At 35.8% G+C, this 25,727-nt stretch overlaps 1 protein-coding gene across 2 annotated transcripts in view; it reads left to right on the forward strand.

Moving 5' to 3' along the window:
- LOC134857177 (46 kDa FK506-binding nuclear protein-like) overlaps positions 1-23,407 on the forward strand; it is a 211,039-nt gene extending 187,632 nt beyond the window's left edge. The window contains exons 2-9 of one of the 2 annotated variants that reach the window (XM_063873553.1): positions 11,845-11,890; positions 11,969-12,055; positions 16,732-16,893; positions 17,311-17,418; positions 19,929-19,970; positions 20,036-20,187; positions 20,643-20,775; positions 23,110-23,407. In XM_063873553.1, the coding sequence (XP_063729623.1) occupies positions 11,881-11,890; positions 11,969-12,055; positions 16,732-16,893; positions 17,311-17,418; positions 19,929-19,970; positions 20,036-20,187; positions 20,643-20,775; positions 23,110-23,294 (879 nt within the window). In that variant the 5' untranslated portion in view covers positions 11,845-11,880 and the 3' untranslated portion in view covers positions 23,295-23,407. The remainder of the gene's footprint in view (positions 1-11,844; positions 11,891-11,968; positions 12,056-16,731; positions 16,894-17,310; positions 17,419-19,928; positions 19,971-20,035; positions 20,188-20,642; positions 20,776-23,109) is intronic. The other variant, XM_063873554.1, reaches the window with a different exon arrangement.
- Positions 23,408-25,727: the final 2,320 nt, after the last annotated feature.

Consider the following 25,727-nt stretch of genomic DNA (forward strand, 5'->3'; position numbering starts at 1 on the left):
AGTTAGAATCGAAAAATCCCGTACCGTGAAGGGTCTGGAGATTGGCCGCCCCGTCGCTCCCTGAGCGGTATTTGACCAAAAACAATTAAATATATACAAGAGACCAATCAAAAAACCTAATAAAAATCCGTAAAATGTAGAATAAACGAAAAAATTTATAACTGTAAAATCAGAAGAAATCATCATCATGGACGAGATGTGATCCGACCCTCCCATTTGTTGTTGTTTGATATATTATCGATGAAGCCATTCATATCAAACCGGATCATTACGATCAAAACGGTGGCCTTTTTTGGTGCCTGTACTGTAGGGTTATTTGAGTGTTTAATCACGTTAGTTCTATTTAGCGCTCAATCTAGAAGGGTCGTGTGATTAGAGTAGAAAATTGATCCGGCAAGCACTGCAAGGGGTAGCAGAAAGGGTCCCAAGGACAACAGCAGTCTATGAAGTGAGATCGAGTCCGAATCAGTGTTATTTACTATTGTTTTCTGGCATTGGTCGCTTATCAAAGAATTTACCGAGTCTATAGCAAGTTCTGATAAACCTAATTGTTTAAGTTTTATGTTTAAATGGTTATGGTCAATGAGATCAAATGCCTTTGAGAGATATAATAAAGAACAAGCAACAAAAATGTCGGTTACAGTCAGTTTTTTGAATAATTCAGTGCAAAATAAAATAGCATCAGTCGTTGAGTCTAATATTCTAAAACCAGATTAAGTGTTGCTTAAAAAGTTTTGAGATGAAAAGTTTTCATAGTTTGATATAAAAAAATTTTTCAAAAACACTTGAGATAATGCTCCAGTAATTGAGATAGGCCAGTATTTTTCAGGTAATTTAGGGTCATCTTTTTTGTAAACTGATGGTGTGACAATTAGCTTTTCAGCTTCTATGTAAAAGAATTGTTTTTCAGGTTTTCATTAAAAAGATAAGTAAGATACGTGTAGATTTCATTGCAACCATCTTCAGGGGCCCATGACGGGCCTCGTGCTTTTTTGCTTTAAATTTGAGAAGTTCTTTGCAAAACTCTATGGTAGTTATAAATCTGAACGAAAATGGAACTTTGTCGTTGGGTCTGTTTTGATGTAGTTTTTCAGTAAGGCAGCTCTCTGTGTCTTTTTTGTAGAAAAGACCTAGTCTTGAAAACTTATAGTTCAGGAGATTTCTCATTTTGAAGCTATAAGTTATGATCTCCTCGAAAAAATTTCTAAGAAGAGAAATGCGGTTAGATGATTTTTGGAGTCTTTTAGTGTCGTTATTAATCATCCATGTCTCAAGTTCGTTTTTTTAAATTGAAGTATTGCGATATTAAACTTTTATCTTGTAAGTTTAGTTTCGGTTTATCCTTAAGCCTTAAGATTTTCTTTTATGAGCACATTTTTTATTTTTTTCAGGTATATTTCGACCGAACATGTTGAACGTGGCTTCTGTGTTACTTTGCCTGTAATAACTTTCCCGATTAATTTTTTTTTTTTAGATTTGATTTGAACAAATCTTTTGAGTAATTGTTTCATCATATATTTTGCGCTTGAAGGAATTTTTTTCCGCATAGTTTAAATTCAGTAATGAAAATATTTGCCAAATGGTCTGTTTTAATATTTTCATAAATAGGAGTGATTTGTTTGATGTGTATTTTAAACTAAGATTGGTGATTATGTAGTTTATAAGAGAATTCGAGTCAGTAGGAATTGTTCAATTTTTGGATTGAAATCTAAGTGTTAGCTCCCTACTCCTTTTCAGAAGTGATAAGCTATAACTTCGATTTTAGCCCACAAATACTTTTGGCGCGAAATATCGAACATGTCGATCAAAAAATTGTAAAATCGAAAGATTAGTATGAGGAAACGCTAAGTAGGATTTGAAACCTCAGAATTTTAAAGAAAATAAATGGTTACAAAATTCTTAAAATGGTTAAATTTGATAAGTGGAAAGATTTTATTTTTCGTTTGGAACCACTTAATGATTTTTTATGAGAGTTTAACGTCTGTAAATCTTTTTATATCAATTTTATTAACCTGACGATAGAGATAATTCCGGAAACGTTCGATCCCTTATTTTAATAATTTTACTTCTTAACAATTTATGTGTAATTTTAGACCCCAGAAAAGCTATAAATTTGGATTTTGAATTTTTTTACCCCCACGGGCCGCAAGTTTTAAAATCATTTAGCAATTCGAAACTTTGATAAAGAGAAGTGAAAAGACTTTTGAGAAGTTTGCCATTTTTTTATTCTATTTTTTGTTCCTTTACTGATGTTTTTATGTGAAGAATGATCCAAATTGTGGCAACCAGTTCTCTTGCGCACAGCCTAAGAAACCTCGACGCAGAAGAGAAAGAAAATATTTGGGGCACATCACAGACATACCGGGTATTGCATTGAACCACAATCAAGTCAAAAGGGTCAAAAATCTGTTGTTTTTGCTCAATAAAAGCCCACTGAGGGGAGAAGATAATTTAGTATTTCCGCAAGGCTTTATCAATAACTCTTTGACAAGCCACAGGACAAACCATTTTTCCCCTAGTTCAATCGGAGGTGTCGTCAAGAATAAAGAAGACAGAAAGGACCATATTTGAGTCACAATATACTGTAAAAGGAAGGGTGCCCTAAATGTATTGGAGAAATTGACAAAGACAGGTATTCTGACCATATCGCCGAAAAATTTTCGGTTCTCTGAAGTCAAACAGAAGTATAAACCCGAGATCATCGAAGGCTAGAGCCAGCTCCACCAACAACACGAGCTCGAAATAAAGTCTCTGCACCAGGTATGGGAGCACAAAGAGCGGTTGCAGAGCTGATTTCCAAAAGAAGAGGCAGCAAAAAAAACCTTCGCAGACCCGGCGCAGGGCACAGGCGAAGCGGGTAGCTGCGGATAGACAGCCGAAGGACGAAAAGCCGGAACTACAGTGAGGTAAGTTGCAATTTTGGATTTGCGCTGTTAGCGCCTTCTCAGTTTTTGTTTCTTGTGGCCAGCAAGGCAATGAACATTGTGCATTTACCACCGAAGTTCCAGAGATTCTTTCTCAGAACAAGGTTTTTGTGGAAAACTGTGATGAATTATAAAAGTACTTGAATAAATTTAACAATAGACAAAATCGCCTTAAATTTTTGAAAAAGTGACTGGATACCAAAATTATACCTATTTTTTAGAGGTTTAGGGTGCCTGGGATAGGGCTTTTTTCAGAAAGCGATTCTCAGCTTTTAATTTAAATTACTTAGGAGAGTGTTGGGTAGGGCAAAAGAGGATAGTGGTTGGGCAGCGGAAGACTTGGGCAAGGTAAGGGACATAGTTAGGAGAACAATTGATGAGAGGTTATGGCCATCGGTCATTAACAATGTTCTGCATCAATAAAGGGACAAGGCTTTAGCCCCATGCCTCAGTCACTCTAAGAAAATTGAGAAGTTAGCTGATAGACAAGAAAGCGCCCTAGGAAAGATACACAGCAAAGCGGTAAAAGTACTAGATGAGATAATATTGCCGGGATGGGTAGATGAGTTGCTGTCTATGGGGCCAAAACATCCAGTTCGTGACAAGTTCAATGAAAACCACTTTTCAGCAGACATAGATGTTTTTTGTCGGAACTGAAGAAGCATGATATCCTTGTCAAAAAATTATGCGAAACTGAAGCGGATGCTAAGTGCTACATAAAAAACTACTTCAGACTCCAAGTGATATGAGAGTTGGAAAAGCTGGAGAATATCTCAATACAACGAACTAGTGGTTTTACTTTTGATAAGGGTGTCGGGTTTTGCATCATAAAAAACACGCATATGAGGGAAAACTGACCCAATTGCTAGAATCAGAACAGTTTGAGTGACTTGATAGTATGACTGATTCAGTTGTTCAAAAATTGAAAAAAAAATTGAACAAAGATCTACTGGCCATGAAAAAAAAGGATTGAGATTACAGATGGCTTAATTGCGAGTTTGAGGTCATTTGGTAGTCAACCTGCACAACTTTAAGGACTGGTTAAAGTACATAAAAAGGATACACCTCTACGACCTGTCCTCGGTAATTCTTATGAGAACTTGAACAAAACACAATCAAAATTTTTTTCGAAAATCGAGGAGGCAATTATTGAGACCAACACTGACGCAGCTAGGGTTATGATAGAGAATACTAAATTAGACTCTTTTGAGATTATCTTTTACTTGGATGTGAAAAGCCTGTACTTTATTGTTTCACTCAAAGATGACATTGACATCGCGCTTAAGAAATTATATAACCAGAATGAAGGTCCTGACTTGTCAAGAAGTACAATGAAACGCCTTTCGTTCATGGCTGTTAGTAAGGTCTATTTTAAGTAAAACAGTTCATGGTACGTACAAAAGGACGGACTGGCCATGGGTGCATCCCCAGCAGTCAATTTGGCAAACCTTTGGTTGAAAGACGTTGAGAAATTTCTGGCTATGGACATACCTCGAAAGATTGATATCCTAGAGGACATGAAAGGTAAACGCGCAAAACGCAATAGAAGGGTGACTTTCAGAACCATGGCAGCGTAACGTGAGGATTGTTTTAATTGATATCAAAAAGATGTTGGCTGTATTTTGGTTGAAGATTATGAAGGCATATCAGAGAATATTTGGTTCTGCAAATTGTGCAAAGAGAGGCGTGAAGGTGAGCTGACGATAACAGGTGTGAAGTTTTCACTATGATATGTAGACGATATTGTAAGGAATGTTAAAGGCTACCCGAGCGTGGTTGTGCAAGCTGTCAACAAATTGCACCCTAACCTACATTTCACACTTAAAACACCAATTTTTTGACATTAATATAAATGTCGATGGCAACAAGGAAGTTAGATGTGGATGATACCAAAAACCAATGGATACTGGCACGCTGCTAAATTTTGGATGTTGCACACCATTACAGTACCAGAGAAATATAATAGAGGATACGGTCCACAGGATTTTTAGGGGCACATCTGCATTGGAAATTTAGGATGAAGCAATGTTATTCAATAGAAGGAAAATCAGTACCCAGATGAGTGGTCATCCGAAGCTGAGTGGGAAACACTAAGCAAAATCCTTGGAGAAAAATCAACACTAACTAAGACAGAAACTCGGGCAACCAAAGACAAGCGAGACGAGAATCCCCCAATGCTCATGCTTCAATATCGAGGAAATCGAAACAATTGTTTGCAAACAAGGATCGCAACATCACCAACGCACAAATTTTGTTTACGAACCTGAAATTGAAATCCGCTCTTCCCTCCCTCAATTCGTCCTTCTCCCGTGATCTGAAATCCAATGTGGTCTAAAACTTGTCTTGTTGAGGATGTAATTCCACCTATATTGGACAAACTGTTCGACATTTGCCCACAAGTATTAAGCAACACAAGAAAAAGGACTAGCCTGTAGATATTCACATATGTCAGTGTGGAGATGAAGCACAGTTGAGTTGGGAGATAATAGATCACTCAAACAACACAATGAAACTCCTACCTTTGGAAGCGTTGCTTATTAGGATACTGAGGCCAGCGATCAACACGCGGGATAAGTTCAGGAGTAGAGAGCGAACACTTAGTCATCTATTTTTCAAAATCGTTTTTAAATTGAATTACTGCGATATGAAAATCCTATCTTGTAAGTTTATTTTTGGTTAACCCTTACGTATAAAGATTTTTTTTGTGAGCACATATTTTTATTTTTTAAAAATATTTTGACTGAATATGTTGAACATGGCTTCTGGTTACTTTTCCGGTAGTAGTTTTCCCATTTAATTTTTTCTTTAATATTTGATGAGTTGTTTTTTTATCAAGTAATTTGCGTTTGAAGTGTTTTTTTTCCTCATAGTTTAAGTTCAGTTATGAAAATATTTGCCACGTGGTCTGTTTTAACAACTTCATAAATATGAGTAATTTGTTTGTTGGGTTTTTTAAACTAAGATTGGTGATTATGTAGTTTATAAGAGATTTCGAGTGAGTAGCACCTGCCTAATTTTTGAACTAAAATCTTAGTGTTAGCTCCCTACTCCTTTTCAGAAGCAAGGAGCTAACACTGAGATTTTAGTCCAAAAATACTTTTGGCACGGAATATCGAACATGTCAACCGGAAAAATTTTAAAACGGAAACGCTAAGTAACGTCATCTTAACGTCATATATGACATAAGTAAACGACTGTTACATGGCGCTGCTGGGTGTTATTTTTTTATCCTCATGGTCATCAGACCCGATAACGAAGCACACCACACCGAGCGGATTCTCTAAATAGGCACTTAACCAAAAGCCGGAAGGTTGGTTCGAAGCCTACCGAATTCCAAGACTTAGCTTTTTAACTTAGTTAGAATCGAAAAATCCCGTACCGTGAAGGGTCTGGTGATTGGCCGCCCCGTCGCTCCCTGAGCGGTATTTGACCAAAAACAATTAAATATATACAAGAGACCAAGAGACCAATCAAAAAACCTAATAAAAATCCGTAAATTGTAGAATAAACTAAAAAATTTATAACTGTAAATCAGAAGAAATCTTGTAAGTTTAGTTTCGGTTTATCCTTAAGCCTTAAGATTTTCTTTTATGAGCACATTTTTTATTTTTTTCAGGTATATTTCGACCGAACATGTTGAACGTGGCTTCTGGGTTACTTTGCCTGTAATAACTTTCCCGATTAATTTTTTTTTTAGATTTGATTTGAACAAATCTTTTGAGTAATTGTTTCATCATATATTTTGCGCTTGAAGGAATTTTTTTCCGCATAGTTTAAATTCAGTAATGAAAATATTTGCCAAATGGTCTGTTTTAATATTTTCATAAATAGGAGTGATTTGTTTGATGTGTCTTTTAAACTAAGATTGGTGATAATGTAGTTTATAAGAGAATTCGAGTCAGTAGGAATTGTTCAATTTTTGGACTGAAATCTAAGTGTTAGCTCCCGTCTCCTTTTCAGAAGTGATAAGCTAAAACTTCGATTTTATTTAGCCCACAAATACTTTTTGCGCGGAATATCGAACATGTCGATCAAAAAATTGTAAAATCGAAAGATTAGTATAAGGAAACGCTAAGTAAGATTTGAAACCTCAGAATTTTAAAGAAAATAAATGGTTACAAACTTCTTAAAATGGTTAAATTTGATAAGTGGAAAGATTTTATTTTTCGTTTGGAACCACTTAATGATTTTTTATGAGAGTTTAACGTCTGTAAATCTTTTTATATCAATTTTATTAACCTGATGATAGAGATAATTCCGGAAACGTTCGATCCCTCATTTTAATAATTTTACTTCTTAACAATTTATGTGTAATTTTAGACCCCAGAAAAGCTATAAATTTGGATTTTGAATTTTTTTACCCCCACGGGCCGCAAGTTTTAAAATCATTTAGCAATTCGAAACTTTGATAAAGAGAAGTGAAAAGACTTTTGAGAAGTTTGCCATTTTTTTATTCTATTTTTTGTTCCTTTACTGATGTTTTTATGTGAAGAATGATCCAAATTGTGGCAACCAGTTCTCTTGCGCACAGCCTAAGAAACCTCGACGCAGAAGAGAAAAAAAATATTTGGGGCACATCACAGACATACCGGGTATTGCATTGAACCACAATCAAGTCAACAGGGTCAAAAATCTGTTGTTTTTGCTCAATAAAAGCCCACTGAGGGGAGAAGATAATTTGGTATTTCCGCAAGGCTTTATCAATAACTCTTTGACAAGCCACAGGACAAACCATTTTTCCCCTAGCTCAATCGGCGGTGTCGTCAAGAATAAAGAAGACAGAAAGGACCATATTTGAGTCACAATATACTGTAAAAGGAAGGGTGCCCTAAATGTATTGGAGAAATTGACAAAGACAGGTATTCTGACCATATCGCCGAAAAATTTTCGGTTCTCTGAAGTCAAACAGAAGTATAAACCCGAGATCATCGAAGGCTACAGCCAGCTCCACCAACAACACGAGCTCGAAATAAAGTCTCTGCACCAGGTATGGGAGCACAAAGAGCGGTTGCAGAGCTGATTTCCAAAAGAAGAGGCAGCAAAAAAAACCTTCGCAGACCCGGCGCAGGGCACAGGCGAAGCGGGTAGCTGCGGATAGACAGCCGAAGGACGAAAAGCCGGAACTACAGTGAGGTAAGTTGCAATTTTGGATTTGCGCTGTTAGCGCCTTCTCAGTTTTTGTTTCTTGTGGCCAGCAAGGCAATGAACATTGTGCATTTACCACCGAAGTTCCAGAGATTCTTTCTCAGAACAAGGTTTTTGTGGAAAACTGTGATGAATTATAAAAGTACTTGAATAAATTTAACAATAGACAAAATCGCCTTAAATTTTTGAAAAAGTGACTGGATACCAAAATTATACCTATTCTTTAGAGGTTTAGGGTGCCTGGGATAGGGCTTTTTTCAGAAAGCGATTCTCAGCTTTTAATTTAAATTACTTAGGAGAGTGTTGGGTAGGGCAAAAGAGGATAGTGGTTGGGCAGCGGAAGACTTGGGCAAGGTAAGGGACATAGTTAGGAGAACAATTGATGAGAGGTTATGGCCATCGGTCATTAACAATGTTCTGCATCAATAAAGGGACAAGGCTTTAGCCCCATGCCTCAGTCACTCTAAGAAAATTGAGAAGTTAGCTGATAGACAAGAAAGCGCCCTAGGAAAGATACGCAGCAAAGCGGTAAAAGTACTAGATGAGATAATATTGCCGGGATGGGTAGATGAGTTGCTGTCTATGGGGCTAAAACATCCAGTTCGTGACAAGTTCAATGAAAACCACTTTTCAGCAGACATAGATGTTTTTTGTCGGAACTGAAGAAGCATGATATCCTTGTCAAAAAATTATGCGAAACTGAAGCGGATGCTAAGTACTACATAAAAAAACTACTTCAGACTCCAAGTGATATGAGAGTTGGAAAAGCTGGAGAATATCTCAATACAACGAACTAGTGGTTTTACTTTTTGATAAGGGTGTCGGGTTTTGCATCATAAAAAACACGCATATGAGGGAAAACTGACCCAATTGCTAGAATCAGAACAGTTTGAGTGACTTGATAGTATGACTGATTCAGTTGTTCAAAAATTGAAAAAAAAATTGAACAAAGATCTACTGGCCATGAAAAAAAAGGATTGAGATTACAGATGGCTTAATTGCGAGTTTGAGGTCATTTGGTAGTCAACCTGCACAACTTTAAGGACTGGTTAAAGTACATAAAAAGGATACACCTCTACGACCTGTCCTCGGTAATTCTTATGAGAACTTAAACAAAACACAAGCAAAATTTTTTTTCGAAAATCGAGGAGAAATATGTCAGTGTGGAGATGAAGCACAGTTGAGTTGGGAGATAATAGATCACTCAAACAACACAATGAAACTCCTACCTTTGGAAGCGTTGCTTATTAGGATACTGAGGCCAGCGATCAACACGCGGGATAAGTTCAGGAGTAGAGAGCGAACACTTAGTCATCTATTTTTCAAAATCGTTTTTAAATTGAATTACTGCGATATGAAAATCCTATCTTGTAAGTTTATTTTTGGTTAACCCTTACGTATAAAGATTTTTTTTGTGAGCACATATTTTTATTTTTTAAAAATATTTTGACTGAATATGTTGAACATGGCTTCTGGTTACTTTTCCGGTAGTAGTTTTCCCATTTAATTTTTTCTTTAATATTTGATGAGTTGTTTTTTTATCAAGTAATTTGCGTTTGAAGTGATTTTTTTCCTCATAGTTTAAGTTCAGTTATGAAAATATTTGCCACGTGGTCTGTTTTAACAACTTCATAAATATGAGTAATTTGTTTGTTGGGTTTTTTAAACTAAGATTGGTGATTATGTAGTTTATAAGAGATTTCGAGTGAGTAGCACCTGCCTAATTTTTGAACTAAAATCTTAGTGTTAGCTCCCTACTCCTTTTCAGAAGCAAGGAGCTAACACTGAGATTTTAGTCCAAAAATACTTTTGGCACGGAATATCGAACATGTCAACCGGAAAAATTTTAAAACGGAAACGCTAAGTAACGTCATCTTAACGTCATATATGACATAAGTAAACGACTGTTACATGGCGCTGCTGGGTGTTATTTTTTTATCCTCATGGTCATCAGACCCGATAACGAAGCACACCACACCGAGCGGATTCTCTAAATAGGCACTTAACCAAAAGCCGGAAGGTTGGTTCGAAGCCTACCGAATTCCAAGACTTAGCTTTTTAACTTAGTTAGAATCGAAAAATCCCGTACCGTGAAGGGTCTGGTGATTGGCCGTCCCGTCGCTCCCTGAGCGGTATTTGACCAAAAACAATTAAATATATACAAGAGACCAATCAAAAAACCGCCCTAAAGCATCATACAAGTGTTAAATGAACCAAAGTATCATAGAGTCAACGGAACAAAAGCGCATTTTGTAGAGGTATTTGATAGACCTGCAGCCTCATATCAGTTCAATCTTTATGAGTTTCTTTTAACTCCGGTTTATTTTGTGCAGATGTTAGTTTTCTCAATATGGTTGGCTTGATTCACAACCATGTGACTCTGTTTTCTTCTATCCATTTAAACCTTTACTCTTCCTTGTCTGGAAATTTCCTAGGATTTTGACTAGAAAATGTGATGAAAGGAATCCTGACTGTAATTTCGGTTACTATTGTGACATTCGACCAGAATGGCGCCGAAATGCATGGCAAATTCGAAATTTTATTGTAACCGTGGACTGAGAAGATTGAAAGTTTTGGAAGATTAACTTTTTAAACGTACGATTTAACGAATACGGAAAGATCAATTCGAAGTGACGAAATAAATTTTAAGTATTCGTTCTGAAATAAAAACACGTCACGACCTTAAGATTAAGCTACAACTGAAAATGTGCGAAAACAGAGGAACAATATGCGCTGACACAGAGAAGACGTACAAGGAATAAAAATGAACGACGAAATTATAGTTTACGACGTTAACGGAAAACCATTCCGAATTGTAACGATAGTAACTGTAAAATCGTTACCGAAGACTTCCCGAGAAACAAGAATGGTATTGGCACGATTTCACCAGCCTTCCGGACGGGAGATAAGACCGCTCTTCGTCCGGATTCCAAAATCCGGAAGGGTCTCGGGAAGAAGACTGAAACTCTATTTGAACAACTTTTATCATCCTGGAATGTCCTGAGTTAAATTTAGTTAACGTCGAATTCTTTATCACATTATCAGAGTATGAAAAGCTAGGAGTTGAGGGAAAGGTTTGATCCATCTCCGCTGGATGTGATGATTTTTATCTGCTGAACAAAAACAATAGTAATATAGGAAATAAGTAATAGCCCTGTTTTTAGGAGTGTACTCATGGTCTGGGGATACTGAGACCCAGCCATGAGCTCGCTATTTTGCATGTTACTAAGTTAATCTGAGCGTTCTGGCCGATAGCCCAAAACAGTAACGATTTTGTCGACCCGATGTTAAAAGGACCACACAAAGAACTGGCTTTGGTAGAGACGGTTAAAAGCATGTAGAGCTGTGTTTAGACGCTAGCCAGTTGTTTTACAGCCTAGCTTTATTTTCCGTCGATATGTACTTCCGGGTGAATGTTACATTATCCACTTTATTCACTTCTGTTCACTTTATTCCTCACTCTTGCATGTTTGGAAAATTCCTATGATTTTGACTAGAATAAGTGATGAAAGGAATCCTGACTGAAATTTCAGTTACTATGATACTTTTGACCTGATTTTTTCCTTTAAAAAAAGAGAAAAATTCTTGCCTCTAATCCGTCGCAAACTTGTATTCGAGTTACCCTTTTAATCATAATCATTTTTGTATCGCAAATAGAGCAAAGCTCAGCTTCGCTGTGATCATTTTAAGTTTTCTGACAATTTGGTAGTTGCTTAAGTCCAATCGCCCGTAGGTGCTTAATTCAAATTTTCTCTTCAAACAGATATTTTTGTTTTAGATAAAGTTGAAAGACCAAAAAGGCAGGGTCAAAATGTTTTGGGGTTAGCTTTAACATACTTAATTAATAAATTTGCCTTCATGTAGTTATGTAATTGTATCGTATCTCTTTGCGATTATAGGTCTTGTAATTGAGCCAAATAAACAGTACAAACAACTAGTTGAGTCGCCTTTCCATGTATCCAAAGCCTGTGCAATAGACAAAATTGGTAAGTTTTTGATTCAAAATTATTCACAGCTTATGTGGATGTATAATTAGTAGCAAACAGGAGAGACAGAATTAATTTAAATGAGCAATCAGTGCTGTTCAGATTTTGCCCATCGTGGTTATAGGTTTTGAGCGAAACTGCTTTATGAACTTTCGACGTTATGTTATTTTCAGTTTTAATTTCCGTTGATGTCTGGACAGTTGCTCTTTTCAATTAATTCTGTCTATCCTAACTTTTTGCAACTCTCTATACTAAGGAGAGTTGCAAAAATTTAGGACAGACAGAATTAATTAAAAAGAGCAACTGTCTAGACATCAACGGAATATAAAACGAAATAAACATAACGTCAAAAGTTCATAAAGCAGTATCGATCGAAACTTATAACCATGTTGCAATTGCATCCGAAGCGTCGAATAGTCAACCTTGAAACTGAAAAATTATTGCTCAGGGTGGCTAACAAACTTCTTATGAAAAGACGAACAATGATAGAAACTGGAGTATCAGCTAAAAACCTAAGGCTAAGGGACCTTGTCCTTTACCAATATGACGAAGAAAGTGGAAATTGGAAAAAAGTCGAAGAAAGCAATTGACTACCTACTGCCAAGTATTTAAAAATGTTATGCCTAAATGTCAGAAGTATTTTAGACATCAACAGAAGAATAGCTCTTTCAAATGCCATTTTACAAACAGACTACGATATACTATGTCTCACAGAGAAATGGCTGGTAAAGGAAATACCAGATAAAGCTCTGCATTTGGCTGGTTTTAATATAATTCGCAAAGATAGAAAAAACTCCACTTTAAAAACCAATCACGGAGGCGTACTCATGGCGATAAAAGAAAATGTGCATTACGAAGAAATTGATGCTCAAATAGAAAATGAAGAATGCATAGTGGCCAAACTAACAGGTGAAACTGGGCATCATCAAATACTCTGCTGTGTTTATAATCCCCCGAAAAACAGTAAATACCAATGGAAACAACAAAACTTCATCAGTTTGTTCGAAAACCTAACAAAATTACAAATACAACACAACTGTAACGCAGTGTCGATTACGGGAGATATAAATTTTGAATACACTCATTGGAAAATGATGCACTCAAAGGACAAATATGAAAATGCAGTGTTAAAAAAGCTCATTGAACTTGACTATGAACAATTATTCGACTCCAAAAAAAAGCAGCTTGATGTTTTATTAACAAACAACCCTGGAGTAATACTCAACTGGCACACGGACCATTCAGCAACAAACGCATACAGCATCGACAAAGTTTCTTGCTCAGATCATTATGCTTACTCTGCAACAATTAACATGGAAGCCAGTATCAAAGAAATAAACAAAGATGAAAGTCTGGCGTTTAACAGAGCCGATTGGAAGATAATAAATCAAGAAATAAAAGACAAACCTTTCATACCGTATTGTTACAGTAATGTAAATGAGCTCCTTCGTCAGTGGTATGCATGGTTATGGGACAAAATAAAGAACAATGTACCCAAGGTTACATCACACAGATCAACTCTCCCCCCATGGGTGAAGCCAAGTACGTCTCACATGCTAAAAAGAGTACAAACCTTAAAACGGCGTATCGATCGGCAAAACAAACCTAATTTAAGCATTATCCTAAAACACAAAAAATTGGAAAAAAATCTTCAAATAGCATTGACTGAAGATCAAGCAATTTACGAAGAAACAGTAACAAGCAGTAGACGATTCAGTGACCTGCAAAAAAATACTTGAACAAAATAAGTAGTTCCAGGAAATATCCCCAAAAAATGTTCTACAAGGAAAAATCCACAAGAGATGACACCCAAAAAGCTACATTTTTTAACGAATTTTTCATCAGTGTATATCAAAAGGAATCAATTCCTAACCCTCTCGCACGAAATACAAACTGTTCTCCTACAGAAGAAATCTGTACACAAATACACATTGAAGAAACCAAAATCCAATACATTCTCAAAAATCTTTTAACAAATAAAGCGTCAGGTTTTGATGGTATAGGTAATATAATCCTAAAAAATCTTTCTGAAACTCTGTCAAAATCGCTCTATCTTCTCTTCCGCACATTCATTAACAAGCGGCTCTTCCCGACCTACTGGAAAACAAGTCAAGTGGCCCCAATTTTTAAAGAAAAGAACAAGGCGTCAGTCGAGTGCTACCGCCCAATTAGCCTCTTATGCTCCGCCTCGAAGGTCTTCGAAAAAATTATCTTTGATAATATATACCCCAAAGTTCAACCTTTCCTGGAAAACGCACAATACGGCTTCCGGCAAAAAAGGTCAGCAGTACTACAAATGGTACAATTTTTGAGCAAAGTATATGAACTCTACGATGACAAAAATGTTCAAACACTATCAGTCCTTTATCTAGATTTTTCTAAAGCCTTTGATAAAGTTCCTCATAGTATCCTAGTCGCCAAACTACGGAACATAGGTCTAAGCATTCAAATACAAGACATAATACAAGACTATCTAACAGATAGAATGCAGTTTGTGAAAATCAATAAAAGTTCATCAACTCTGAAAGAAGTAACTAGCGGTGTACCACAGGGCTCAATTCTTGGCCCTCTACTTTTTATCATATTCATTAACGACTTTCCCAAATGCATTGAGAATTCAGATTGTTTTGGCTATTGTGACGATATGAAGATCTTGTCTACTGAAGAAATTCATCTGCAAAAAGACACGGCAAATGTTGAAAAATGGTGCAAAGAAAATAAAATGCCGCTGAATGAAGATAAATGTAATTTGTTAAACCTCAAAGGGAAAATGGAAGTTACACTATTTAATACAAATGTTGATACCGCAAAGACCCAAAAAGACTTAGGTATTTTAATGTGTGACAACCTTTCGTGGTCAGTAAATGCTGAAAATCGCATATCAAAAGCAATGGGAGCTTTTTACAAAATCAAACGAAATATCTCGAAAAAAACATCATTAAAGTCAAAATTAAACTTATACTGCGGATACATCGTACCAATCATAAGCTATGCATCGCAAACATGGTATCCGAACAAAGCAGAATTAAGACAACTAGAAAGAGTACAAAAACGAGCGACATCTTGGATTACAAATAACTTCAAAATGAGTTATACTGAAAGACTGAAATTTTTAAAGCTCCTTCCACTCTCAATGTACTTTGAATTACACGACATATTGTACTTAGTTTCACTACTAAAAAATAAACATGACATTGATTTGAATACAATTATTCATAAAAACGAATCACGAACGAGACAAGCAACACGTGGTGAGATTGCTGTTCATGCAACAAGACTGAAAAAGTCAAATGAAAATTATTATATACGTTCTAATACGCTATACAACTACTTTAGCCAAATTGTGGACTTCGAAAATCAAGATTATGACAGCCTGAAAATATCTATAACAAACACGTTTTGGAAATTCTTCAACAGAAATTTTGCAGAAAACAACTTGTGTATGTGGAGAATTCTTTGCTGGTGTGGAAACTGCAACCCACCGGGAAAAATTATGAACTTATAAACGAGGGTTCAAAACCCATGGAGAAATCCTAAAGCCTTCACTACTACTACTACTACTACTACTAATGTTTTTATGCGATTAGTTTCCATATTTGAATGATTTGATCATCTTCACTTCGTTTTTTTTGGTAGGCCTAATCTGTTTTTTTTTGTTCAAAATAACTCCAGATTTCGTTTTTTCAACTAATTTTGCTAGCTGTTGTTGAGCGACTTTTCGGTCGGGCCAGCCAGACACTCAACGTAAATTGCTAACTAGTTTTTCCGGTCCGTTTTGAAGAGCAGTTGTTTAAGTTTGTAAACAAAAAACACTGGAGCATCAATGTTATTGATAAAGTTGTTAAGAAAATAAAGGATTCTGAGTGAAAGTATTTTTTCCCGAGCAAAAAATGTATTTATGTTCCGGCGACAATATATTTAAATATATACTTTTTTTCAACCCTGATTTAGATCAATTGCTGTCTGTCTCTGTAAAATTATTGTTAGAATTCTATGTTAATATTGTCCTTGAAATTAGGCATTTTAGAAAGCACATTTGACATAGAAAGACCACCGATTTTGTAAATTATATGATAAGGTTTTTTTGACTATTATGAACAGAGATTTTGAGTTGTTTAAGGCCCATAAAGGTTACGAATTTAAGACGAAGAGTTTCATTGGCTGTACGCATGAACCTTGGATTATTTCGTGTTTCCGAATGTCACTTTTTGTGAAAAATTGATCTGATGTGAAACGCAATCGTGGTAGAAATAGCTGATGTAATTTGAGATGTTTAGAATTCTAAAAATTACCAGACCATGACAGCGTCTGAAATTCAAAAACTAGGCTATACAGTAAAACAAATGACCTTTAATTTGGATAATTTTTTGCCTCGTCCCCTCTAAGGTCATTAGGTAAGTTAAAATTTCGTTTATTTGTGCTATTATACGGAAAATTGGGGATGGCCTCACTAGCACGTGGGCTTAATACTGAAGTCCAAACAAGTTTGGTCTACCTACACAAGCTTTTAAAAATACTCCATAGATGAAGTCGAGTCTTTGTTACTATAGCACCGCAGCCTTGTAACAAATAAATTATAGCCCCTCCACACTGATTTTACTATTGGGGGCTAGATTGAGAAAGGTCCATGAATTCGATGTTAATGTACATTGCGCTAGAACTAATTCGAATTTTAGTTCCAGGCATTCGTCCGGGGATCTGGGTGGTACTGCGGCATGCTAAACAGGATTTTCATCTATGCCATCTAAATTCAGACGAACACCAGCAGAATCTCAACCTCACTTTCTCCAGAGGAGAACACATTGAGTTCTTGATTGAGTCAGACGACCATAACCCAGGTTTTTATAATATTTTTTGCAAATAAAATTGCTCATTTGGTATCTTTTTTGCTATAATCACTGTCTGTAGCATTGGCTGTATTGGTGACTTGTATTAGCAAATTTTTAAGGACCTTGGCATATAAGCGAGGATGTGAGACTCCTTATCTCAAGGTCGGAGGTTCGAATCCGAAACATGCAAAAGTGTTTCCAGCTTCGTAACACGTAAAACAATGATAAAATAGAAAATTTGGCAGGGAAAGTAGAAAAGAGCGCAAAAGTTTCAATATTAAAGACTTATTTGTATCTTTTCTTCACTTTTCAAAGCTCCTTTTGGTCGTTTTCTCGCTTGTGTTTTCGAAGTGCAGCTTCGCTTCTGTGTTAGTTGTATGATTATTTTCTTAGTTTTAAGTAGTAGAAATGCCATTTGTGTTTCAGATATTTCAATCGAAGGCCTTCAGGTGTGTCTCACTGGCTACTACATGAACGAACAAAGTCAACATTTAAATCCAGCTTCATTCAAAATCAATGGCGCACTTTGCAATGGTAAGTTGTGTTTACGCTTGCGATTAGCCAGCGTTATCTAAACAGAACATATATTTAAGATTTGCACGGAAGCGCACTTTTACTACAGCACTACAGTATCATTGCCAAAATTTAAAAATTTGTGACTACATGCCAAGATGTAACAATTCGAAGAGTTTATCTCAAGTTTTTAACGAGCTATGTTCGGGCTCTGACAGTAGACTATAAGAGCATATCCCTGAACTTAGATTTCAAATGTCCTGAATTGAACCAAACGCAGGACCGACTCAGATCAAATGTGAATCATGTAACGTGCTGATCCGTCGCTACCATCACTGCTGCGGTTGAATCCATTTTACTTACTGTGACTTCAACTAACCAGCACCAATGACATTTATTCTGCACAAACTGTTACCAGTACAAACTTCTACCTTAAAGACGCGTATGCGTCTTTCTCTCAACATCCAATACAACTCACCGGCTCATCACCTACTCACCCCCGACCACTCATACATAACTCACCCTCACTACTGCTTCCTCTCCAACTCTACTAAAACTCACACTAACAGCAACTAAAAGCTAAAACAACTAAAAAATACAATTTGCCCAAAGGTGCATCAACCATTCGGCGATTTTCAACACCTTGCACCCTCAAGGTGACGTGCTGAGTTTTGAGTTTGTCTGGCATGTTTGCCTGGAATGAAATTCTATCGAGACATGAAAGTTTATATGACCTAGTTTTTTTCAAATTTTTTTCGGTCTCTGTTTTTTTTTTATGTTAGTGTTGTATCGCAAATGATGCCAAGCCTCTGTATGCTCCGCTCAAAATACTCCGCTTCGCCTCTGTATAAACAATTTGAACTTAGATAGCAATGTTTGCAAGTAATCGACTGTTTAAAAACTGACGTTAGGCTCATATAAAAAGCCATGATAATTAAATAGTGATTGGAAAATCAGTAGAAGGAAATAAGTTCTGATTCGGTTTGTTGAATTGCAAAAGTTAGCTGAAGATGTTTCTGGTTGGGTTTTTTGGAATCGAAAAATTTGGTTAGAATCGAAAAGTTTAATTTAAGCAGTTTCATATTGAATTTTTCTTGGTTTGATAAATGTTTTTTCTTTCTCCATTTTTCTTGTTTGTTCTTTATCAAAAATATGTTTTCTAATATCAATTCAAGCTTATTGTCAGGCTTGTTTTGATATGAAAGATGCTTATTCTATAGATTGACACAGTCTGCGATGAAATGGCAACGTTTTAGTTTGATGTAAATTTTTAGATCAAATCATTCTTTTTGATGCATTTTTTTCTGAACAGGCTCTGGTCAGGTTTTAGAAGTTGTAAAATTATTGAAGCAACTTTTGATTACGTTGTTAAAATTGTAATTTTCTTTTGCGGAGATTCTCGTTTGGTTTTCAAAAGTCTAGAGTAAAACATCTGGTATTATTTTCAACAACGTGATTGTGAAATTTAATTAAAACAGTTTCTGTATAGATTTTCTCTAGAAACTCATTTTTTTTATTAAAGCAGGTTCTGCTTAGGTTTTCAAAATGCTCAAATTCAGTTTAACATGGCTCTGGATAGGTTCTCTGCTTAGTTAAGCAATTGAAAAGTTTATTTGAAGCAGTTTCTGGTTAGATTTCAAAATGTTAATTTTGTATCAAGCAGCTTTTGATTAGAGTTTGAAAGTTGTAGAACTTAATTGAAGCAGTTTCAGATAAGATTTCAAAATTGAATTGCAGCAGCTTTTAATTCGCAGTTTCTTTTTTTACTTATTGCGCGTGTTATTACACTTATTACTCAAGTTATTACAGATTATTGCGCGAGCAAGTGTCTTGTAATCGGGAACTAGACTTTTTTCTCGCGAGCAACTTTTCTTAAAAATCTGTAAGAAATTGAGCTTGCTTTTTTGCTGGACCTCAAAAACTTGCTGTCTTCTTCCCTCCTAAACTTGACGTAACGCGATCGCCTTCGCGGCCTGACCTTGTATTTTAAAATGTTTGAAATTGAATTTTTTTTCCGGCAAAATGAATTATCGACTATTCGTTTGTCTGCTTATGTTTTTTTCGCCTTACTAGTGTATTTTTTCTTTTTTTCGCTTCTTTATTCGGCCTGAATAGTTTCGGCTTATTTTATATCGGCTCCGTCAGCTTGTTGTGTGGTGTTTGAAGGGCAAAAATGGATTATTTATTTTAAAAACGTTCAGAAAATTTATATGACAATAATTTCCTATGGCGTTTGTTTTTGACTCATTAGGCGTTTACCGATGTACTGTCGTTGTAGTGACCGCTCGGTAAATACTAAAAGCGTATTACATGCTGGTGGTTGTGTCTAATTGTTTTACTGAAATTGACTTTTTAATTTTTTCCAGAAAAAAGTTCATTGTTTCAACAAATTTTTTCGCCTTAGTTATTTCAATCTTTTTTTCTATTCGCTAGTTTGCATTGCTACGGTTGCATTGTATCGCAAGTGGTACAAAGCTTCGCCTCTGTGTTAATGTTTGTTGTTAACAGCGAAGTCTATTGTCGTGTTTTAGGTCATGCAGATCAATGCGAGGAGGCGGAGAATGAAATCATCAGTAAGTTTTCTTTTTGTTAGCTTTCTGTTGTAAGTTGCATAAGACCGATGTGATATGGTTTGCAGGCATCAAGAAGCGCAACATGTACCAAATGGATGCAGAAGAAGAAGAAGGGGAGGAGGCGGAATTAGTGGTCTCGAGAAGTAAAGTGGCCAAAACAGAAGCCGACTCTTCCAATGCAGTCACTGTGTCTCAATTGATGGGCAACCTCTCCAAGGTAACCACACGCCATTTAGTGATGGTGCCGTGATAAACCAGCTCCTTGAGCAAAGTTAGAAATAAGTGCAAGTTTATGTATGACATGCATCTCAAGAGAATATTGCAGACTATTGTCAGCTATAACTATTTATATACACACACCACATCTATTCAACAACCTTGCGATTTTTAAGCATCTCTTTTTTGAGCAATCATTCTTGTTTTGGATCCCACAATTGTCAAATCAGATTTTTTCAAAAAATAGTTTTTGCCAGCTATTTTTGGGTCTAAGTTGAATCAAGCGGTGAAAAAAGTGAGCTTTGTTGAAGTCACTGACTCAGATTAAAAACTCATATCACTGGCATATCTCCAAAGTGAATTGTAAGCGGGGCTTCCGTTTCTTGAATGTTGATAAGAGTGCAAATCAAACCATTTAAACCAATAAGTGATTGGTGTGTGGTCTCCTCTGTGTAGGTACCAGATGACGATGATGAGGATGAGGACTTCAATGCGTCTGGATTGGACGAGGATGTGGATGATGATGATGATGATGACGATGACGAGGAAGTTGACGCAGAGGATGAGGACGAAGATGAAATGACGGAAGGTTGTCTAATTAGTTGATCATATCCCCTGCTGGTGACAATAGATTAGATTAAATTATCCTCAAATTGCATAAGCCCAGATTTCAAACGAAAATTTCCCAATGCAAACATAAACAAGGATGTCAATCGTGTCGTTTTATGTAATTACAAAGGTGTGTTTCTTACAGTTGGTTAGGAAACATGCTCAAATATTTCTCCTCTTCTGCGAGTTCACATGTCGACGTTGTCCGGAGCTTATTCTCTGAATACATGGTTCTTGTTTGCAAGAGATGGCTTTCGTCTTGCTGTATTTTGTTGTTCAGTTTCAGATAGCCTTCGTGTACTGTTTCTGATATTGGTTCATATTCTGTTTTTTTGTCCGCTTTTTTACAGCATCCGATTTCTCCAATAAGTAATCCAGTGCGTCTCCCCAGTCATTGATTATAAAGCATTACTTCGATAAAAAGTGAGGTTATCGTAAAATGAGTGATTTATTAAGTGTCAATCAAGGCAGTGAAGAGAATTATATAAGTCGTAGTTTTTCAAATTTTTAAATGCTTTGACGAATAAGGTTTTGACCAATAAGACTATTTTGTGATTTAATTTTGATTTCTTATCCAGTTCACTTAAGTTTATTTACAAAAAGTTTTCCAATAATAAAAATGCAATAGTGCGTAGAAACGTGAATGACTTTGCTTTTCGAAAGTCGAGTTTAATTTTAAGATTTCCAAGATGAAGAAAAATTTACCCTTTCATCTAGTTTTTTCGCTGCGTGAGCAAATTTATTGCAATCTCATTATTGCAATTTATTAACTCGGGTGCTAAGCTTTTTCGCGTGATTTTTTTTTGTTCAAAGGATGCATATCCTGGAGGCCTTTTACAGAACTTTTCTTCTGGAGGCCTCTGTTGGCATTTAAGCGCAATAGGCGTATTCGGGCTTTTTGCATTTGAAATACCCGTTCTGCTCAATATTTTTTAAAAAAATTCTATTTGCTTACCAACTCACGTTTTGGTTTAGTTTGATTTTAAAAGTCGATGAACGTAGTTCAAATTCTTATATAGGTCGTGATAATTTTTTTTAAATTTAGGCTCAAATTTACTGTTTCGCTGTTTGATTTATGATTTCTTTTGAAGTTCAGTTCATTTCTTTTTGTTAAAAGGAAAAAAATTCACTTTCGACCAGCAAAAGTGTAAAGGTCGCAAAAAATGTGATCGATTTCTAGTTTTGAAAGTGTATTTTATTTTCCAGATTTCCAGCGGAATAAAAGTTTTACCTATTGATCCAGTTTGCTCAAATTGAGGTAATTCAATGATTCAGCGTTTATTGAATCTTTTACAACCGTCTGTTGGCTGTTTTTTTTTTCATTTTAAGGTTTATTCTTCTAAGGTTTCTGCGTTTGTTATCTTTGTTTAGTAGCCTCATATGGCGTCATTTTATTGGAAAAAAATAGGACTTTTAAGTTTCGGGGTTCTTGAGACATATTTTTTTCGGCCGAAGAATTTCCACTCAATTATTGTCAGTTTATTTACCGCTTTGTAAATTTTGCACCAATGTTAGCTAAAGGCCTTTTTTGCCGTTCTCAGGATATTTTGGTTTACTTTTTTATTTTAAATTTCTTTACTTGGTGACTTCCGGCTCTTTTTTTGTCGCCTAGCTAACAAAGCTATGTTTGTGTTGTATTGCAATTAGTGTGAAGATCCAATTCGCCTGTGTCTCAAATTGAGTGATTGGGTTTGTTAAGTTTATCAAAACGGCGTCAATCAAATATAATTCTTGAAATTCGAAGAGCCCTAGTGCCCTTTGTATATTTTTGACAAGACTTCAAAAATCAGTAATTTTTCGGTTTTTTTGATTTCTGTGAATTTCTTCCACTTTTTTTGTTATCACCTATATTATAAATTTCATCTTCACCAGGGGCGGATCTAGAATTTTCTCGAGGGGGGGGGCGGATTTTCAAAAAAATGTCGAGCGTTTTGTCCACCTTTTTTTTTAGGTCGACCCAATTGATATTCTGAGCTTTCCAAAATCACTATAAAGGCCCTTTTGACCAAATTTTTTGCGCAGCGCGCAAAGTTTTGATTCAAAAAACAGGTAAATAAGGCGTTTATAGGCACTTTTTGTAAAATTTTGACCAAAAAAATTGCGTTTTTTCGGCGCGCGCTCCCCCCTCAAAATAAGTATATTTTGGTGCCTTTAGAAAAATTCAAGGGTTCGTCAGCCAAAAAAAGATATCTCAAAATAGTACAAAGAGGAACTCTTCTCTTTGGGTCGGCAGTGGATCGAATCCCTTAGGGACAGGGGGCAAACGCCCACCCCACCTAAATCCGCTGGTGATGTTCACTCATCTTTGTTGCAGAAATCCAAGAAGACGAGCTAGCTGGTCTGCACGAAGATGCCAACATGAGTCTCACTGATCTGGCCAAGCCTCGGCCGCCTATGTCCACAGCAGACCACGAGGAGCAACAGCAGGAACCGACTTCCTCATCTTCATCATCTAGTGGCAAGAGACCCAAGAACAAAAGATCAAATCAGAACAACTGATCTGAGCTGAACTGAACTTCTGACCCAAATGAATGTTAGCACTGCTGAAAAACTAATCATGAACTCTTTTGCTGTGTGTATTTTAGTTTGTCTAAATTAAATGAATCAAATCATTCCATGTGAGTTCGATCAGGCATGGCTCAAATCTGCGGCGCAGAATCCTGTATAATTACTGTCTAATTCGGCATCATTTGCAAATCGCAGAGTTTTGGAGTTTAAGTGAATCAAAGAATGTAGTTTCTTAGGTGTGTACTGAAAATTCCAGGTGACCTAAACTTCTTAGCATACAATTTCCATAATTGAAAAACGTCTTTTCATACAATTCCATAAAAAGCTTGAATAATTTACAATTCCTAATTAAAACTGAAACCAAAATAAATGTTCACATAAAACGCATTATTGATAAGCACTGAGTAAGCTTGGAAGATGACTCTAATTTTTTGAATTTAATGCCCGAGAATATCGTTTTCTTCCCGACGAAAAACAGCAATTATGGCATAATCTAATAAGTGGTTAAAAAATTTCATTTTCCGCACATTTTTGCCATGTCGTGTTTTGATGACCTTAAGCTGAATGTTACGTGTAAGTAATCTGGACTTACTGCTTTTTAGTGCAATACACTGTTCTGTTCTATCTTGAGACCTGAATCTCTTAATTTCGGCTGTTTATTATTGCCATTGATTATTTCCACAATTGAATTTATTGAACGCTTTTTACCGAACGTAGTTTTTATCGTATAGCGGAAGGAGAAGTAAAGAGCGAAAAAAGAGTGCTTGGGTTGTTTTCCTGTAGAAGTTGAATGTGGGAGACATTGAATTGCAACTGATATGCGAAAATGAAATAATTTTTAACTTGTCAATTCAAAATTACTTTTTCTGTAAGTATAGACGAAATTGAAATGAAAAGATTGTGAGAAGTTTATTGTTCCGAATTTCGAAGAAAGTGACGGAATATTTGTGCTCGAGGTGATATTTTTTTCTCCAGACCAATATCGACTTTGGTAAATTGCCATTTGTCAGAAGTTTTAACATCTGCAGGTATCGCCCTGTGCTATTAACGCGTAAATGGCTAGTTTATCCTTTCATTAATCATTCCCAATTAAAATGAGGAATCATTTTGTACCTTGCATAACGTAGGGGGAAGTTTTCAAAAAAACATTCTTTTTAAGAAAAAGTAATGTAGCAAAGACTCTTATAACGGTCTTGGTTATTTTTTTGCAGGAAAGTCTTAAAATGCTCTAATTACTAAAGATGTACATTCAATCATATTAATGCACTTAGGTATATATGCACTTTTTGAGTTCAGTTGAAATTCATCTGCTGAAAGTTACGTAAATAGCACTCTCCGAATATGAACGTTGAAATGGCTCAAAAGAAAACGAACAATTTTCAGTTTAGAAAGTGGAATTTAATTATTAGATTTCCACTGGAATAAAAACTTAACCTATTGATCCAGTTTTCTCTAGTTGGGATTATGTTTCCAAAAAAGCTCTAATCATAAAATAATCTAAAATTTCAAAGAGTTAAAAGGGCATCTGTTTTTCTTAGAATTTCGATAGTTGAGAATTTTTCAACAAAGTCAGTGTTTTGTTTCCTTTAGATCTGTTCAGGAAATTACGATCAATTTGAAACGCAAATGTTAAGTATTACACGCTTTTCTAAGAGAAACGACAAAATTTGTGACAATTGTATTAACATGAAAAAAGTAATGAAGAGTCAATATACGTAGTAAACCTTGTTTTGAAATTAAGTTTCGAAGCCCTGAAACACTTAATTTAATTTATGCTTTCTCGTACTTCGGCACTTTTGTATGCATTTGAAACCTGAATCAAACTACTAAATCACAACTTCATGCAGATCGCCAGGAGAAATTGTAACCTAAGACTTTTTTCGGGTTATTAACAAATTTAACAAAATTGTTGAATCAATTGCATATAAGCTCATGTCTCATCCTCATGTCTGCTGACTTGCTTAACTCATGGGTGCAATGCTCATTACTGGGAAACTTTTTTCAGATTAAAATTTAATTTTTTGGTCGGCTTCATGAATTTCGTCCCAATTTTTGTCGGTTTAGTTGCCGGGTGTATTAAATATTTCTGATTAAAATTTCTAAATTACTTGCTTCATAATAAACACAAGGTTAGTTTTTAAAGTTCAGTCAAAACAACTGCATCATCAACTCAGCTCAAATTTTTTCCTCAGAAGTTAGGGCCCTCGGAAAAAAACAAATATTCAAATTTTAACCATTTTTTAAATCTTTTTGGTCTTTGAAAAACTACCCGTCCAAATCTGAAGTATTTAGTTCAATCTAAAGAACGGTTTGTGGGAAAGTTCCCTGCATATTTGGCTATGATTTTTGACCATTTTTGATTTAATTGTTTCTCAAAAGCTCGACTCCCAAATATGAGGTTTTGGGCTCAATCAAAACAATCTG

Source organism: Symsagittifera roscoffensis, chromosome 1, assembly GCF_963678635.1.
Source record: "Symsagittifera roscoffensis chromosome 1, txSymRosc1.1, whole genome shotgun sequence".
NCBI lineage: Eukaryota > Metazoa > Xenacoelomorpha > Acoela > Convolutidae > Symsagittifera > Symsagittifera roscoffensis.